General features: G+C 41.2%; 1 protein-coding gene across 1 annotated transcript in view; it reads left to right on the top strand.

The window, feature by feature from the left end:
• Positions 1–20482, top strand: part of LOC122779562 (cadherin-18-like) — a 105472-nt gene that overhangs the window by 25884 nt on the left and 59106 nt on the right. Inside the window, exon 3 of the mRNA XM_044042045.1 lies at positions 15145–15439. Within this exon, the coding sequence (XP_043897980.1) occupies positions 15145–15439 (295 nt within the window). The remainder of the gene's footprint in view (positions 1–15144; positions 15440–20482) is intronic.

Raw genomic sequence — 20482 nt, 5'->3', positions numbered from 1 at the left:
AGATTTCTTTTGGCAACCAGGGTAACACCGATACTGAATTACAGCACCTTCAAATCCAAGCAGGTCTCCTTGATAACACTGCCATTCTTTTCTTGATTTCATTACTGCCACCACAGCACCTGAGGCAGAGCTGGGATTTTTCTGTTTTTATTTTATTTTTGGAAGCTTTGAGAGGCAATGAGACGGATGCTGTAGTTTCTGTGTCGTTGTGTGACCACGCTCTCTCTCTTCCTCCCTCAGAGAGTATAATGTCAGCAGCAGGCATTTACCGCAACAGATTTAAACACCCTGATAAATGCTGACCTTTTCCATTGAAATGCCCAAGGATGTTGTATTCATAATAACTACTATGTCTCTTCCAGCGAGAAGACTGTCAGAAGAGTAGCTTTAGTCTCACTCAGGTCGTTAAGTGACAGACGCTCTCATTTTGGGCACAGGTGTGAATGAGGAATATTAAAATGTTAACACTAAACATAGCAGTATCTGTAATGTGACAGGAGGAGTGTGTCATTAATATTAGCCACTATAATACACGATATTACTGTTCATCAGAGGATCTCATGCATTTTGATGAGGGTTTTTTTTCTTGGTGACACACCAAACACTTAAAAATGCTAATATACTTATCAAGTTCTTTGGAATTAGCTCTGTGTTAATAGAGATATCCAATTCTTCTTATCCAGTGCAATGAATGATTGAGTCACATGATTTCTAAACGTCCTCTTTGCTGAATTTGGTTTCGTGGCACTGAATTCACATCTACCTTTTCCCTCAAGACCTCCAAGATTTCCAATGGAAACACAACTTTTGACCATGAGTGAGAAAACACTTTCCTGTGTGCACTTTCCTGTGAAGATTGTCCGGGTTGGCATTTTTGCTAATTTCCAATAAGAAAATTCTTCAGTCATACTCGGTATGTGTGTCAAAGCCTCTCTACTTTTCTTTCTTTTTTGGCAGTGTGGCGAACAAAGCTCAGTTAATGAACTTACATAATGCCGCTGTAAAGTTGAGCAGATTCACTGAGCTCTTTAATTAGGGCGCACAACAAACAATGCACTTGTCAGACGACACTGATTAATGTGTGTGTGTGTGTGTGTGCGATTAATAGAAGTTTGCAAGAAACAATGATATACTGGCATTTTCTGTGCAACAACTTAAAATATTACTCTGGGACATTTAAAAAAAAAAAAAACAATAAAATCCCCTAATCCACTGCAGGAACTTTTCTCATATAAGTTGGATTTTGACCTTTTCATTCCCTCGACCCAAAACTTTCACCCAAAGAAGTATTTTACTCATGACAAGGGACTTTTCAGATTATTAGGGAACAAAATGAAAGGACGGATGAGGAGGAAGTTCAGCGGGACCTCGAGACAGTGGCGCGAGACCACTCTGGGTTTTCTATCCGAATAGCTGACAAGAACTTTGCGGTGCGGTGGAAACACAAACCACACAGATTACCAGATTATTATTTTCCTCAGGTAAATCGGTTGTTGGTCGTAAAAGTTTCCGGAAATGTTGGTGGAAAAGGTTCAGTCAGAGAGTTGTTATGTGCTTTGCTAGTAAAAGTTAAAGACATCTTAGGCCTTTTAGCCTGAGGACAACAACAACAGAGTACAGGAAAAGCATTGACACAGACTTGACATGAAACATATACGTCTGAGGCTCTGGTGTCATTTACCCATACTAATTACTGACTAAATGTGTGCACATTGATGTTTCACTGGCACACTTTTAATTACATCATCCCACTGCACCCTCTTCTTTTCCCACTGATTTTAAAGGCATCCAATTAGCACCAACGTCAACAGTTTCTTTCTGATTACCCCAAGCTCTGTTGTCGCATCAATTAGCATTTTATACATTTTGTTGCGGTCTGTTCTAGGATTCTTATTGAACTGCATGGTTTTGACTTTGTGACCTCTGGATTTACCACAGCATGGTTTCTGTCACAGCGGCAGTCCAGTGCTGTTGATGACAGTGAGGTGTTCACAATGCAACTGTAGAGTCAATTATTATTATTATTCGTTTAATAAATATAATACATATATGTGTATATATATATATTTTTTTTTCAATCATATATCAAGAGCTGAGCAGAGTAAAAGTATCTATTAGTATCCATGGTGATGGCGGCTTGTGGTGGCACCTGATGTCCATTGGACATGTTACTTTTCCCCCCTCCGCCTGAATACTGAGAGCCCTTGAGAGTCAAGAGCGTGACTACACATGGAGTAACACTCCTGCATTGTGAAGTGTTATGGGGGTATTGGAAATGGCCTTTCTTTTTTTGAAGTATTATTTTTGTTCATTTTTCTACCACATACAATAGCAAAACAAAAATAAATAAATAAAGTGAGTAGCATTTCCTGCTGTGCCTCTATGTGTATATTCAAATCAGCTTTTATAACACATTTTAAGACTGGTACAGTAAGTGTGAAGTGTGAGGGCTGATGGAAGGGATGCAGGAGCGTAAATGTAAAGCAGTTACACTATATTGTAATTGAACCACTTTAGAAAGAACAGTAGAAGTGTGTGCTTTGACAAACGTTTGCTGTATCAGCCACTCACCGATTATGTCTGCGATATTCCCCATTGATGTAGAGAGAACTGTCACTGTGTTTAATTTTGTTTAAGTACAAATTCCAATTAAAGCATGGCAGGTGGTGCAGCTCAAAGGAATGGGTTTGCGCGCATGCGTTCGTGTTGAATATAGCATCAGCTTCAGTGAGTGTCTGTAGACCTCAGCAGTCAAACTGTAAAAGACTGATGAGGGGGAGTTCGGTATTATCCAGCAGAACAGAAGGTCAGGGTCCCTCAGACGGAGCCTCACATGTTTACTGCAGGTATGGGATCGAGATGAAGTCACTTTAATTAAGAGACATGACATTTTAAGGGGCCGCTTGGCTTTTTAAATTGGGCGTGATCCTCCGAACACACTCGTGAAGACTACCGACAACCTTTATAAAAATCAACGGCGGATATGCATTTCATTAACGTCATAAGAAGTTTAATCTGTGTGTTTGTAAAGATAAAAACACCAGCCAGCTAATACCTATTATTACAGGGAGACGAGTTTCGAAATTTAGAAAGTAAATATATAAACACAGAGGCCTTTGAAGAAAACTCTCAAGAAAACTTGAACTCCAACAGCAGTTCTGAAACTGTCTGATGTGAAACTAAGTCCTTTTAGAAGTCTGGAGAGTCTGTCGGAGCCCTTTGAAAGGTTTTTAGCGTTCTGATCGTCAGAATCTGGACCAGTGAGTCCAAGAGTAATATTGAACCGAGGCCGGTGAAAAAAGACCCGAATAGTCCTATGAAGATTTAGATTGGCACGTCCGGCAAAAGTTACATAAAGGGTTGTCTTTGGAAATATCTTTGAACAGAATTACAAATAGAAGTCTTAAAATGTTGTGCATACACTGTACAACACAATGAGTGAGGGGGTCAGGATAGTGAGTGTGTTCTGTATTTGTTATTCCTCCCCACGTCTAAATAAGCTTTCGCCCCTTGCCTTTCAGAGATTACCTCTTTTGATCCTTCGCATGGCTGAGTCTTTATCTTGAGCAAAAACACCACTCTTCTCCTCATTGTTGTGCACTCCCTTTCAGCGGCGTAATCACGGCACCGTGAGTGCGTGTTGGCCTGTGGCAAACATCAGTCAGGGAGCTATCCTTAGCCATTAGGCTGTCAAAGAATTAAAAGACTTCATATTCAGCACTGAATACATGCCATCCTCCCTCTCTCTCCCTCTCTCTCGCTTCCTTTCTCCACAGTTCTCTGACTCACTTTATGAATGTCAGTGTGGATTTGTAATGTCAAACATTAATGTGTCACAATCCTGCTTTTTCCGTCTGTTGCCGCCTGGGTGTTTGGCGCTCCAGTGAAACCAAAACTGCCAAATAATGTAGGAAATAATTCATATCATCCTTTTGCGTCAGAGTATAGCAGATAATATTTCAATATTTAGATTTTTTTTTCGAAGCTTTGCCTACAAAAAAGGGGCATTTACGAATCAAATCACTCACTATGTGCAGTTGAAGAGGTTTTTGTGAAAGCAAATGATTTACCGTCACGTTTGTAAAAGTTAAATGTACAGACGCCATCTGCACAACTTTGAAATCGACTTCCAAATGTACAGTGAGCGCAGCGAGCAAAGCAAAGAGACTTATTATATCCACCGCTCTGTCAGTACAACCTCCAATTACACTGAAGCGAGCAACGCCTAACAAATGACTGCAGCACTTTCCGGATATTGACTTCAAACACGTTCAAATTGGCGTACAAACAAAGTGAATGGCAACAGCTTAAATATTAAAATGTACTCCTGGTTGTATCACAAAAGAAAAAAAAATACTAATTTCAGTATACAGCTACTTTCCATGTTTGGTACATTTACGTGTCCATGTCTATCTTTTTTCCTGACCCTTGACTTTATCTTCATTATGCCTGTAAACTCAGCCTCCTCCTGCCAGAGAACAGATGATAGGCTGCAGTAAAAAAAAATAAAAAATAAAAAAAATGCTTACCTGCCATAAAATATAGCAAGGCAGGAAGCCAAAGTTATAACACGTGGGCACTGCTTACACAACAAAAAAAGCACATTTGATTAGAAAGTATGAAAACATGTATTTCTGATATGAGGTTGGGCATATTTTTCCTTCTAGATTTATTTCTTTTTCTTGCTGCCCACTGGTAAATCATCAGAAATGCTATCACAGTGCACAAAGATGGAAATACAGTCGCTCCCCGAGCCTACAGCAAACGGGGGAATGTAGATTACGTACGAACGTCACTCCAGAATTTGCAGCGCTGCTATTTATTCCTCAGCCCACGAGGATCACGAGGATCTGATAAAAACCTGCTGCAGTATCAGTGCAAGTTCTCTGCTTCAATGTAAAGTTCGACATGAGAGCATTTACCTGATTTAAACTTGCCGAAAAGCAAGTAGACACTCACCTTACAGATGGAGAACCTTTACCCTAAACCCTATGATGACCCTTTTATTTAAGCAGGGGGGAAAAACACATTGAGATTAAAGATCTCACAACAAGATTATAGGCCATACGTACGATAGAAAAACGTAAAATAAAAACATCCAAGCCTTTGAGATTTGTATCTTTCTGCAGTTCATTTCAGGCGGAGCAGGGAGCAGCAAACATAAAAGCCTTTTTTTCCCCCATTTCAGTTTGGACCCTATCCTGAAACAGGCCATAGTACACCCCCAGTCTACAGTAAACCCGGGGTTAAAGTGGCCTATGCTAGATTATAGCCCAGGTTTATTATGGCCTAGGTCGCTTTAACCCTGGAGTATAAATTGGCCTGGGCCAGACAATACTCCTCTAGGCCAGGATATACCCCTCTTAAGGGGTTTTGATTGTATTTACACAAGAATTACACATTTCTCTGTAGGTATATCGTCGATCCACGGGCGGTACTTTTGTTGTGTTGCAGTGTAGAATGTCCACAGTTGATCTTCCATGGTTGTTGGTAAAGTTGGAAAACTCAAAGGCAATAGTATCCAAAGCGCCGCTGATTGATAAAAGTCAACACGGAGTTGGGGAGAAGACCGAGAACAGCTCTGTAAATGAATAAATCGCCAGTGTTTTAGTCCACGTGTAGACAAAGAATTCCATCCAACAGATGATGATGAGTGAGAGATCGCAAGTTTGGTGATAAACCTCAGGGCCCCGTTATACAGTGTCCAGGGCATGTAGACTCTAGGATGAGGCGTGCATATACAGAACATCTCCATAGATCCAAGACCGACATAAAAGTGGCAGCTGTCAGTCTTTTTTTATTTAAAAAAAGATTTAATCCTGACATAAAACCCTGGCTGATTTAATATGTGGCGTAAAAGTCATAGAATTCACATCATTTAACAGGCAAAAATGTTATATGGTCATCTTTGTTTATGCCGTACAAAAGTGTGAACATACACAAATCTAAGAGTTTAAGGTTTTCTGTTTATTCAGTGTTATCATTGAGCCTGACAGGCTTCATATCCTCCATATTATTGGGGAATCACAGCATTTTCAGTTTATTAGTTTTGAAGCTGGAAAAAGATTTGCAGCATTTGGTGCATGGTTCAAAAAACGTTTACTCCGTCACCTTAACTGTTTTAAGCTAAAAAAAAATGTAAAAGACCAATTAGAGTGTCCTTTCAAAGCCCCCATTTAAAGTCTTGCACCTTGGAGGATTGGAATCAAAAGGCAGGATTTGCCAGGTTTTTTTTAGAAGGGCAAATCTCTGCAGAGGGAAGAGATCTGTTTATTTTTTTTGTGTGTATAGCCCTGTTTGCCAGTTTAACCTTTTTTTATCCCTCATTATTGCTTCATGTCCCTGTGAGAGTCAAATTTAAACCATAATATGCTTATGTGCACCCGTGGATCTAATGTTACAATAACAGCAAAACAAACTATTCACCACTGTCCAGGTTTTTGTTGCTTACTCGGACAGTTTTCTGCTCTGTTGAAATATCAGTGTGCTAACAATGCACCTGGCCACAACCTTATTTTAACACAGACACGCTGTGCTTGCTTGGGCACGAGTGTTTCTTTGTTTTTTGGACGGGAACGTGACGGTTGCTTGAGTCGCTAACAGTTGAGCGGTGTGCTTGGTGCCGCTCCGCCGCGGCAGATCTGCCCTCCTACCTTTTTGTGAACATGCTTCGTAAAGTTGATAAACCATATTTTATAAAGTGAGGTGGATTTACTGTCTCTTGGTGCTGCACAGGTTCAGATTTTCTTTCTCCAGTGGGTTTCCGTGATGTCTTTGCTATTTTGTACCCGCACCACTAGTCGGCGCTGTACCGCCCAGGATACAATTACATGCATGTAGCTCACGCATTCAAGCGATGCTTCGGTAAATCAATACAGTTACAACCATAAAGACGTGTCCACTTGTCCTTCACACTAACCAGGTACTCTAAGGTAGAAACCCACAAAGACATAACAGTTTCCCTCCATTTTTGATCTGCAATCCAATTTTATTTATAAAGCACGTTTGTAAACCACAGGGTGGACCAAAGTGTGGCTAACGAGGGCTAACAGGCACACATGAAAGCCAATAAAACAATCATACAAAAGAAAATCAGCTAAAACACATAACAACTCACTCTGGGTTAAAACCCAATGACAATAAATGTGTGGGGTCTGCCTGATGTAGGAGCCGAAACGGAGAAAGCTCGGTCTCTAAGCTTCAGCCTTGATTTCGGGACAACTAAGAGGAGCTGACCTGCAGATTTTAGTGACCATGAGGGAACCTAAGGCTGCAGATCACAAAGATAGGAAGGGGAAAGATCATGAAGGCATTTAAAGGCAAATAAAATCATTTTAGCCAGCGATGTTCAGACAGAATCAGTGACTTGACTTGTTTGATTCATTATGCTGAACACCAAGTCTGCATTACTCTTTTATCAACGTTTCCTAATTGTTCCGAGTGTGGAGCTGAAATGCAGTAAGACCCAGCACATCAGGTTGAGTTAATATGAGAGGCTGTAATGAAGCCGTGGAGATAAATCTGAGATATATTGACATAGGTGTAGGTTTTGTCGGAGTCTAATGGCGGTTTCTTTGTCTCACGGTGGCTTAAAATCTGCTCTTTATAGCCTTAAATTTCTCCATTACAGAAGTTCAAAGCTGCACTTGAACTTCATTAGCATTTAATAACAGAGGCAGACAAGTCACAGACATTAGCTCACCTGTTTACCTGGAACCGCTCTCTGCTGCTCCGACTCTTCTCTGCAGTGGAATAGCTCCGCTTTAATATTCTATGCAAGGCTTTTATTTCCCAACACAGCTCCAGATAAGGGATTTGCAGCAGCTCATTGTTAATGTCATGGGGATGTGACTCTGTTTACACCGTCCCCTGTTTTGGGGGGTGTGGGGTGTGTGTGGGGGGGATGAAGAGCAGAGCAACATGAAAACACTGCATTTAAGGGCTGAGTAATGTAAGGTTGAGGTTATGTTCAAGTGAGACGTCAGGGAACGAGCGCCAGTCCATGTAATGAAACATGACTTTGTGTTGTGTTACTGTGAATTCAGCGCTGGCTTGATGCCACAATTTTCTGAGGGAGACAGTGGATTCCAAAACATCACAACAAGAGCTGCAGCCAACGTGAAGGTCTCTCTCTCTCTCTCTCTCTCTGTCTGTCTGTCTGTCTGTCTGTCTCTCTCTCTCTCTCTCTCTCTCTCCTGGACCTTGTCCACACACACTCTTCAGGCCTGTGTGAGACTGCCAGTGTGTGTGTGTGTGTGTGTGTTGGAGAGATCAGTTAAGTAATGATATCCTGTTCAGGGAATACACTTTCTGCCAAGAATAAAGGCGAGCTGCAGTGTGTGTGTGTGTGTGTGTGTAATGTAGGTCCTCATGTGTGAGTTTGATATTTTGTGGCAAGTGTGCTGCGCTACAGTCAAACATGGCACGATTAGACTGACGCTCTCTGTCTGACAAGCTGGTGAAGGCTGATATCTGTTTGATGTATGATTCATTTAGCGCCTCATAACCACAGAAATATAGAGTCTCATTTGGGTCATCTTTCTCTTTCTCTCTTGCTCTCACCAAAGCTTCTTTCACCCCACCCCCACATAAACACAGCAGCAGGCTGATGATGATAGTATCTTGTGAGTACGAGCACACACAGGAGCCGTACTCGGCGATACACGTTTTGAAAACATTTTGTAAATGGCAAGCCGGCACTTTCACTCCAAGAAAAGGGCTGTGCTTCCATTAAAACGGACAAAAGAAAACACTGATGTTTTTTGCCCAAACTGAAGCCCGTTATGCACAGAAACGACCTTGCTCAATTCATCAGTCATAATGTGTCACGGCTGAAAGCTGCAGCAGAATCAACACTCATGGTATTTCGATGACCTGGAAATGAGATACAACACTCTTCAACTAATGTTTTAAGGCAGAGTTTCCCTGTCCTTAAGCCCCACCCACACCGTATGTGACCTGAGGTAATCTTGCTTTCCCTGGATCACTCTGCCACTGACTCCTTAACCATGTTTATGGAATTGTTGAAAACACACTTTACCTACCATGTGTTTAAAGTTGTAGCGTAACATAAATATCCTTTACATTCACCCAATTATTAAATGAGCCAGTCAGCTCCACAGTACTCTCTCTCTCTCTGTTTTGATTTCATCTCGTCTGGCGACAGGAAGCTTAACACGATTTTTTGGACCAATTATTTTGTAGTTCAAAATAATCACAGAAGAGGTTTCCGGACCTCTTCACAATAATAACTTCATCAAAAACAAATATAAGAACCAGCAGTTACAGCTTTGCAGGACTGAAAAATGTCAAGCAGTACCACGACATGCTTGACATGACATAGTCCTGTCACTGCAGCAGTGCTCATGTCCTCCGCACATCTGCACACACATCAGTATTCTACGTTAAAATTCTACGTAAGGTTTCAGTATTGTACAATGTCACGGAGAGTGACAGGTGACAGTGGAGAGAAAAACAAACTCCCGGATCAGACTGGCTGTGAGGGTGAGTGGTGCAGGAGGACATTTGCATTGATTGGTTGGGCTTAGGAAGAGAACAGGAATAGTTTTGTGTCGGTTGCATCTAAAACACTGTCAGTCTGGATGTTGTAATGAGGCTTTGTGTTGATTCAAGCGGGACGTGGTGGTCAAACACGTGGTGCGGACCAGCGCGGTCCATTTAAAGAAACACTCCTCCCTCATTCATTTCTTGCTACACCAATGCTGCCTCACACTGCTGCTGCCTGCCTCTACCTTTCTTCATCAGAGTCTAACGGGCTAAAGTGTTCATTCCCTGTCTTGCTTGTGCTTGGTCTTGTTGGAGGTTTTCCTCCATTGTCCTCCCGGCAGCAGCAAACAACAATGATGACGGTGATACCGCTGATAAGAAACGGGCCTGCATTCTGAGAGCAAAGTGATATTTCAGGATAATAAGCTTTTACGAGCTCTCTGAAGCTACAGTCTACACTCCGCTCTGGATCATATTACTCAAACCACAGTGATACGATGTCTTTGCCAATGTCGGCGCTCATGCCGCAGTATTTTGGACACACTGGTGGCTTTTCAAACTAATCGTGAGAGCGGTCCTAATTACACGGTGTCGCAAAAGTCAATTTTGCAAGTGATGAATGCGTGGAATTGTTTCTCATTATCCTCTAGGGACAAGATTCCTCTACGTTGCATTATATTGGTGGATCATTTACTGTATCTGTGTCATGCAGAGTGAGCAGTTGATTTTTATTGTTTTATTTACACATTATTGATTTGATGTACTATAGTTTACCAGCTTTTTTGTCTGATATGGACATTATGACACGTGTGGTAAATATTCTAGTCTCTTCTAATAATCTATTGTTGTAGTTTAAAGGGACGATTGTGGTTTATTACAAATTGGATCTCATTTCCTCATAAATATAAATCTATGAGTTAATGTAACATGCAGCAGAGTAATTAACATCTGGGAACAAGAAAGAATCGCTCTGTACTGTCTTCAATTTAATATTTTGTATATTTATCAGTTGTTGTGAACAAAACAGGTTTTATGAATTTCCCTTTTTGATGCCGACTTAGTAACTTGTGAAATACAAACCTGTCAAAAGACACATTCAACAAAGAACCGCATTTGCATATTGTCTCACTGCTGGCTTTATAAAAATTAAAAAGTAAACACTATTGGGAACGTGTTTCTCTGTTAATCCTACTTTCTGCCCCAAACATCTGTTTGTGCTTTACGAAAAAAGACTAAAAAGATATTGTACTTTCTGTCACTGCACTGCTGAAGACGGAAACAGAAGTTACATCAACTGGCTTTGTGTCATTCGTCCCCTGTGCCAAACCTCTTAACTCGAGACAGAAAATAACAGGAGGACGGTGGACATTCTCTGTGGACACTGTGATGCTCAACCAAGTCAAATACACATGCCTGGCCAAAAAAAAATGTCGCCACCTAAAAAAAAAGGGGCAAATACTCGTTGGACCGCCTTTAGCTTTGATTACGGCACTCATTCACTGTGGCACTGTTTCCATAAGCTACTGCAATGTTATAAGATTTATTTCCGTCCAGCGTTGCATCCATTTTTCACCAAGATCTTGTATTGATGATGGGAGAGTCAGGCCACTGAGCAAAGCCACATCCCAAAGATTCTCAATGGGGTTAAGGTCTGGACTCTGTGGTGGCCAATCCATGTGTGAAAATGATGCTCCCTGAACCACTCTTTCACAATTTGAGCCTGATGAATCCTGGCATTGTCATCTTGGAATATGCCCGTGTCATCAGGGAGGGAAAAAAATGCATTGATGGAATAATCTGGTCATTCATTATATTCAGGTAGTCAGCTGACCTCATTCTTTGGGCACATAATGTTGCTGGACCTAGACCTGATGCTTAGTTAAATCCAGGTGGTGACTTTTTTTTTAGCCTTTTTTTGGTCTTGTACTGCACTGACTTTAAAAACTTCAGAGACAAAGTAACTGGAGCGTGCTTTCTCAGAGACTTGCATACAAACCAGTGAGTCGCCTCCTGATTACCATTCAAAATAAAACACATATTCAGACACATCTGCATTGGCTAATTAATATTACTCTTAGACTACAACCATTTTAAAAGACAACCCTACAGCACGACTGCTCCTTGAACCCTTATCAAGTTATTTGAATTGAAGTCAGGGACATGCTAGCGTTTGCTGATTTGCACTTAGGACAGTTGAGGCTGCTTGAAATGCCATTGGGTGTTTAGCACTACAGGAGAGAAGCTAGAGCTTTTGAAGTTATTGGTATTTGTTTGGTGAGAGTCAGACAAAGCTCTCCTCCTGACGGCTTTTCTTTTTCATGCCATTCTGCACACTATACTATTCATATTTCAACAGTGGCAGACGAAGATGGCATATTGGCTTTATGGTCACCAGAGGTGAATAAACCTACAGAAGCAGATTTATACTGACAGTAGCTTTAATATTTAAATATGCCTCATATGTATAATTCAATTATTTGATGAGAACGGCGCTCTCTTAGAATGGTTTCTAGAATGTCTTTCGCAGCTAAGGGTAATTAATACAACCTGAGACGTGTTGAAAGGCCTCTTTAGGCTATTTAAATGTGTAACAGGCAGTGATGTGCTGATGTTTTGAGAGGAAGTATATCTAATCGGAGAGAAAACCATCTCGTCACGTCCAAGCTCTCAGGGTTAGCGATGGAGCTTCGTGTAGCATGTGCTTTAAATCCCACCAGATGGGAATTAACCTGTTTATATCAATAACCATCACTTACTTCCCACCCACATGTCTTTTGATTCATATTTCACACTGTCATGAGCCTTTGTTCTTCTAACTGGGAAGAAATACATGGAGGGGGGGTTACTCTAGCCTCAAAATGTCAGTCCCTACTCTTTCCTCACCAGCCTCTGCTTGGAGACACTGTTGTTTCATGCTCCTGCATTTCTATTCTCCTCCCCTCTTGTTTTTGTCGTCTGCGGTCTCCTCTTATTCCTTTAAATGTTTTATTTCATGCCAGGGAGATGGATTTTATTTGTCTTCACACTGCCGCATTGTTGGAGCCTCATACTGTCAGTGCATTCCTGTTCTCTGCACAGTCCATCACACCCCGCTATCGCTTACCGTTTCATTTTATGGTGCAGTCTGTCAGATTTGCCGTCTTTGCCTCTTTGTTTTCTCCAGTATAATTTAAAAAGGGTAGGATAAGGCGCAGGACGTTGGCATATCTATCAGGCTCCTCAATGTCTGAATTATAATCTCCACCTCCGAGCACGCTCCTTGAGACTCTGAGTGATTTTGTAGTGTCTACAAGTGTGAAAAGGAAAAAAGAAAAAGAGGTGTAAATAAATCAACATAGAAGTGTTAGTGGTAGGACAAGAAAAGGCCACGCATGCATGCCAAAGGTTGCCAGCTCTCCAGACTAATCTTTATTTAATGTCTGAGTGAGCTAATGTTGGAATGCAGCAGGAGGATGTAAAAGCTTTGCACAGCTTTTCTTCTTGCACATAAGACTTTTCAGCTTCTTGGATCGACTTTGTTTTGTGGATTTACAGATTTGATGGCTACAATCCCTTAATTTACAGTTTATGCCACAGCAAAAAAACAACAACTCCCTTTTCCAAACGAGACTGTTTTACTTGTTTATAATATTTGGTTCAAGTGAACCAATGTTCACTATTCTACTGTAGTGGTTGATAAAAGCAGGGGTAGAAAACTAGTACTGCGGGGGGCTGGATTATATTGCTGTGTGCAGGATAAGAAACATTTTCACATTACATATTTGATCCATTGTTAATATAAAAGAAATATAGTTTTATATAAATGTAGTCATATAAAACATTTATGTGGTAATATAACTAATTGGCCTAGACTTCCAAAGAGATAAAATTAAATTAAAACAACTGGCCGACCTGCCGACACACATGTGAACGTATTTTGTTCTGACATAAATGTCAAAACAGAGTTCTAATATAATGAGAACCCTGATCTCATGATCTCTGATCTCCATCGACTGCTTTGGCAGACAAACAAACTCTGGACAAGCTGTTACACCAAAAATGCTTTTACTGGCACCGCGTCCACAACAGCTGGCATTTTATTGCAGCTGTGATTATGTGGTCATAATAAGGTGTCAATATTTTAAAGTAAGGTCATTACATGATGTCAGTTCATAGTGCTCCATAATTTATTTCTTCCGTCAGATAATGCATTTTCTTTATCCTGCACATACAACAAAAAGAATGTAGACAAGATACCAAAGCAAGACACTCAGTCCACAGCACACACAGATGGGGTGTGAATTGATTGTCATGGACTCAATTATTTTCACAGAAAACAGTTATTTGCTGCTGTTTTTTTTTAAATCCTGTATTTAGTACCTTGAGGGAAAGCGCAGCTATGGGAATACCGTCAGGCAACAGACCGATGGAGTCTCTGTCTTAAATGTGGTGATGCCTGAAGCCATCAAATGGATTCTTTATTGTTTTTTTTTGTTTGTTTGTTTTTCAAAAAAAGCAAGGGTAACCGTCTTTTATGTTTGGAAAGTGCTGATGGTTGTAACTGTGTATGAGAGTTTGTATCAACAGCAGCCAAAGTCAAATCATGGCTTTGTCCAGGTTAGTAGCACTGCGGTCTCAGCAGCTATGGTGATGTCTGAGGTAAATCACCACCTACACCACTTAACTGAGACAGAACTTTGTCACACAGTACTGTTTTTTTTTAAGATGCTATGAGTTGGTTATACTTCCTTTTTTATTTATTTACAACAGTAATGTGTGGACAGGAGAACCTGAAAGCTTTTGCCAGTGCCAGAATTATTGTCGGACTGTTTACCAAAGTCTATCGCCCTATGTCTACTGAGATTGGTGCAGCACCCCCCGCGACGCTTCCGGTGGAGGATAAAGCGGTATGGATGGATGTTTACCAAAGTCCAACGTATAATATTGGATGTATGTATGTATGACTCCTAGTCCTGAGTCCTGAGGTTTGTGTCTCATCCTGGTCTGACATTTGCTTAATGTTTTCACCAACAGAATGTCTTATGAGAGTATTCACAGAGTAATTGGCAATAACCAATCAAGTTCCTGAAAAGGCATGTCTCGATTACCGTGTAAGCCATGGCCTATGTGGTGAAATGTGACAGCAATCAGCCACAACAATGGCAGTTAATGCAGGAAACTCAGTCAAATCTAATTTGAGACCACACTCGGCCTTTATGCACTTATGGTAGCGTTTAATTTCTTGAAAGCTTGAAAGTTCATTGCCACGAAACATCATACTGACGTGTTATTTATTAGGAGTTTTCACTTTTCTCTGATAGTTACCTGATGCTCTCTCTCCGTCCCTAATTTGCTCAGTGACACATTGAGCCGAGCAGATGCTGCAAGCTGCAGAATATGTTCCGTCATACTCTACTTTTTCCATTTACTTTGACAGTAACTTCTTTCAGATACTGAATCTTTTGCACGGCCCGTCACACTCCAATCCTCCAGCGCTGCTGCTTCTCCCTCCTTGATTGGATGGTTGTATCACCCATAGCATGCTTCTCACCATTAACTGACCACTCATCCTGACACTTGGCTATTACTCTGAATTACGTACTTGTCACACTCTTTACTGCTCCCCCCACCTCACTCATTTTCTCCTTACATCTCCAGCTCCACTCCAACTCTGACAAGGGCGATGGCTCTGTGCGATACATCCTGTCCGGTGAGGGGGCCGGCTCCATCTTTATCATTGATGAGACGACGGGTGACATCCACGCCGCCAAGAGCCTGGACCGCGAGAGGAAGTCTCAGTATGTCCTACACGCAAGGGCAATTGATCGCTGGACGAACCGCTCACTGGAGACGGAGTCAGAGTTCATCATCAAGGTCCAGGACGTCAATGACAATCCGCCAACATTCCCTGATGGACCGTTCTCAGCCACTGTGCCTGAGATGTCTGATGTTGGTAAGACAGTAGCCTCACACAAATGGAATGAATGAATTAATTACTACTATTAATGTGCTATGTTTATTGCACCATACGCTAGTAGGTGGCAATTATCGTAATACAAAAAAAGTTGTTCAAAGATTTCCCATGTAACACCTAGAGTCTCTTTAACCCCCACTGATTCCCATCATTCACCGGGGAGTAAAAACGATCTTGTCTTTACTTCCTGTCTCTGACAAGTGAGTTTTATTCAATAATCCCATGGAGAAAGTATTTGGCCCACTGCCACTCAAGAGGCAGAAATACCTGCAGAGAAAGTGACAGTAGGAGAGTGACGAAGCAGAGTCAGTAACGTGCATTAATGGGACGAGGGAGGAGGATCTCACCATGCTCTCGGGCTCTGCTGAGCTCCTCTGGGTTAATTATGGATATCCTGCAAAGTCTTTAGAAACTTGTTGGGAGAATGATTGACAATCACCTGCAATCGTCTAGGGAAGAAATTATAAACACATGGGGCTTTATCTGTGTCTTTTAGATGTGTCCCTGGCATCTGTGGGAGGTAACATCTTTGAATCAGAATACTCAGTTTGGTCATTTCCCCTTTGTGTTGCAAGGTTCCTGAGCTCGGTTTCTATTCCTTATTTTATTGTTCTTATGGATTTTTGCCTGCCTTTACTTTCCGGGCAGCATTGACTCATTGGTTGAGTGAGTCGTCTTTTAACTTGAAGGTTGTTGGTTGGATTCCCAACACGTTGCTCCTGACGGCTGTGCCGGCAGCGTGTGAACGGGTATGAAAGACGAGTGAAAGAAAATGTGCTGCACTGCATCTGATGTACTGAATGTTGGTGTGAAAACGGTTGTGTAAAGCAGCTTGGAGTGGTCATAAAGGCTACAAAAGTGTGATACAAACACAAACCATTTACTTCTTTACTACTTTTTTTTCTGTCTCACCAGTGTCTCATTAGTTAATTGGTCCCCAGAGTATTTATAACCTTGTGTTTCACCCTTGTCAGTTGCCAGGACATTGTTATTTACTATGTGCTTCTTGTCTGTATAGTCTCTATGTCATTAATGCATGCTTGATATTAAGCAAACTAATGAGTTTTAGTTGCTAAAGTTGCATATAGTATATGATCAGTAGTATATTGGTCCGAACACAGAACCTTGTGGAACTTACATACTGTACATACATGGAAGATTCAGTGCTGACATTTACAAAGTAAATGGTTGCATCAAATGCATACAAAACCTGGGTCACATGTGATGGACAATTATTTATACTGAAACCCAAATGAGTTCTGAGGTGTCAGTGACATATGTACTGTATCTCTGACAGCAATAATCAATGGATTTACTCCCAAAGCCTAAGTGTAAATTAGGTGGAGGATTTAGTTTAAGGAAAACTAAATGAACTGACACACACATCAACATTAACTTAAAGAAGTAGTCATTTGGAGACCAATGTTCCTTGTATGTCCACTTGTGTTTGGGTCGTCCTACACACTTTGGCAAATTAGCGACTGAGTCATTGAGATGTAGCAGGAGCAAGGTTCCGGAAAAGCACATGATTACTTCCTTTCTGGTGTTGTCTTTAAAAGGCACCCCTACATTAAAGCCATGGTAGACAAACACTATCCTCTACAGAATAACAGGATCTCTGTGCAGTGACTCAGTGCCACATCCTGTTAGCGATCGGAAAAAAAAAAAAAAACAACATATAGGAAGCATGTTTGGGATCCAACATCACAATGAAAAGTTTAGGTCTAAAACATCACAACAACATCACAGACTGTAGGACAATAGGTTTGGAAGTTTTGTAAAGTTTCTATATTTGACAATAAGCTGATGTTGGTTGAGGGCTGGAAGTTTTATTTTGATTGTATTTTATGCTGTAAAAAGCATAAATGATCACTTCTCTAGGTTATTAGATCACGGGGATCAATAGAGCTATGGCTTTCTCTCAGTCTTCTGTCTGTTGTAAAGTAGACTTTATAGCTGCTTTTAATCCCCTTTATAAATTAATATTAGGCTGTTCTTGCATTACACAGGCTTCAACACTATCTCCCTGGATTATGGCAGACTTCTTTCTTTTTGTGGAACTGTATATATTTTGTACATTTGCCTTAGTTTGCAAGTTTGCTTGTGTTATGTAGGAACTTTATTTTGTAAACTCTCTTCCTAAAAGGTAATAGCGCCGGCTTTATGGTGCCCATGTGGTGGCCAGGACTTCCTTCTCCACTGTAGAATACCCAGTCTCCCTGGGTAGCTGTTTGCAAAGTACTGGTTCTTCCTCGCCCCCTGCGTTTCCTTGTACCAAATTTGGTGTAAGCCTGGTCTTGGTTCCATTGGTGTAATTTGCACTGAGCCCTCAACACGACCAACTCTAGTGATACACTGACTTTTCACCTTCAGCTGATAGACATCTAGTTAAGACAGGATTTAAGACTAGAATTGTTGATGTGCATATGAATAATAATTTAAAAAAAACACAAACAATAATTACTTTATCTGTACTAAGAATTGAAATTGATTAAAACATGAGAATTCGCTTGCCAATTGCTCATTGTAACAAGAAAGGGTTGCCCAGAATTGGTGTGGAAGACTGGAGTACAGGGCTTTTGATTGGGAAGACGGATCTCAGGTTTAGGGTTGGTTAATATGCTGTAGTTGATAATGGCTGCACCTCCATGTTGCCTTGTCAAAACACCTTAAGGAATTGAGTATTAATGTGGCTAGCTATGTATCTGGGCTGACACATTTATCATGACACAACCTATAAGAGACCCAAAGCAATATCTTGCAATTATTGCACTTTTCAGGACATCAGTTTCAGGGTTTCTCTGAGCTCCTAATTCAGGGCGACACAAGTAAGTTTAGTCGTAAACATGAGGAAATGCAACACCAGGAACCTCCACTTTAAAAGAAGTAAAACATTAGCTATGGGAACAACAACTTTTAATGGCTTGTAATTCATTTAAAGGAGACATATTATACCCTATTTCCCAAGTTATAATAGTTCCCTGGTGTCCTAATGAACATGTCAGAGACATGCTTTGGTCAAAATACCATAAGGATGAAGCACCATAGCAGTTCAATAACCCTGCTAAACCCGCCCCTTGTTACTGCGCTCACTCGCTCAGCTCGTGTTCCCTCCGCTCCATTCCTCTCCCCCTCCCTCCACTAGTTCTCTGACAATATCAACATGGCAGCGTGCGCGGAAACAGCGAGTGCCACTGTTCTTGCAAGCCGAACAGTGCCAAACTGTAAATCAGTTAAAAACACTGAGGGACAGCACCATTGATCGCCACAGCTGATCGCCACCGCTGATCACATAAACCGCCGCTGTAAGAGACTGTATCAGACTGAGTCTGTGCTCCGGTCATGGAGGACGTACTGAACAAATATTTTTAATTAGGACGTGTCAGAATGGTCAGTTATGAGCTCTATGTGACCTTTTCTTAACAATGTGTTTGTTTGTACGTCGGTGAAATACGTTCGCTGACTAAATACGGCGACCGCTGGCCGCAGTCTGATGCGAAGTGGTGCAAACACACGTTTGCTGACTTTATCCGGCACATTAGCTTCATATATAAAATCCTCTGAGGCTGGAAGTTTGTCTAAAACACTGCGCTCCACTGTGCAGCCACCAACAGCACACTTCCCTCCGCGTTGACATAATACCACTCTTCCTCCCTCGCCTACACTCTCGCAGGGACAAGGTGGAGCTAAGGTGGAGCTCTCGAGGTAAACTTACTGGTAGGGTGGTAACATTTGCGGTGAAATGCGCATGCTGCCGTCATAATGCGTAGGGAATTCAACATTGCATGTTTTATCGCCTATACTTACACTAAGGGGCACCACGAAAAAAGGACTGAGTATTCTTTTTCCACACTTTGGCGACTGGTAGGGCCTCCAGAGTCCCAAATATAAATATTGAAATGGTTAAAAAGTTGGTTTTGCATAATATGTCCCCTTTAAAACAAAGAACAACAATCCACACACTAATGGACCCAAATTCCTTGTGTCATTTCTCTACCTCTGATATTTTAAACCAAAAATAGAACTTCAACCACAGCATTCTTCACATTGTTTAAAGTGATGTTTTCATATAGGAGGAACATAATATTGACATACCTACAATCTGCTGCCAAACATCCTTTTCGGAAACTTTATGTTTGACTGCGGAGATTAAAGAGAGCAAATCTGGTCATTGTTGTTTTGTTCAATCAATAAACTCGATTAAATTTGAACTTAGCTATGAAAGCTGCTCAGTTATCTACAAAGACCACATGAATTGCATGTCATTGTCTCAGCCAGTCTACCTGTATTGTGTGTGTACATATCTACAATACAGCTGAATAAGAGACAGCTGTTTGTCAGTCTCGCCCTTTGAAATTAAAAGCTTAGCATTCGGCTTTGTGCCAGACCAAAAGCATTCACTGCACATAGGAGTAACACAGTACATGTGAGACTGTATGATCTATACAATACAATAACCACTGCTAGTTTATTTTCTTGAAAATGCACAGTAGTACAAATGTACTACACAATAAAAAAACACACTGTACCTTGAAATAGCATTCAAGTACAGTACTTGAATCACTATACTGTATAAAATGTTTCAATATACTACCAAGGGGAGGTTGACCAGACCTTAAGCAGACATTACGGAACTGTGATCACAGGCTGAGAAAAGCCTCTGTGTGAAGTAAGCAGCAAAAACGATCCGAGGATGAAATCAGTGCAGCAGCTCTGTTACTCCTGTGTACCGAGCAGCTGAAAGGAGGCGAGCTGAATGTGTGCAACGTTGTGACCGCAAGCCTGAGGACTCTCTCAGTTGATAACAAATATTAATTGTTTTATTCTGCCATTTAAGAGCTCCTGATGAGTGATAAATTGTCCTAATAAGGCCCTCCACAGCTGCAACCCAGCTCTCATAAGGTACTCCCCAAACATGTTTGTATCTGATGCATTAGAAAGTTCAATTAACTTGAAAATCATCCTGTCAAACGAGTGAAAAGTCCACAGTCCACCCGGTCTGTGTGCGTAGGTTTCTCTCTG

The sequence above is a fragment of the Solea senegalensis genome, linkage group LG1, assembly GCF_019176455.1.
Source record: "Solea senegalensis isolate Sse05_10M linkage group LG1, IFAPA_SoseM_1, whole genome shotgun sequence".
NCBI classification, from domain to species: domain Eukaryota; kingdom Metazoa; phylum Chordata; class Actinopteri; order Pleuronectiformes; family Soleidae; genus Solea; species Solea senegalensis.
The sequence above is the reverse complement of the archived record's forward strand: the minus strand, read 5'-3'. Positions and strand labels throughout refer to the sequence as shown.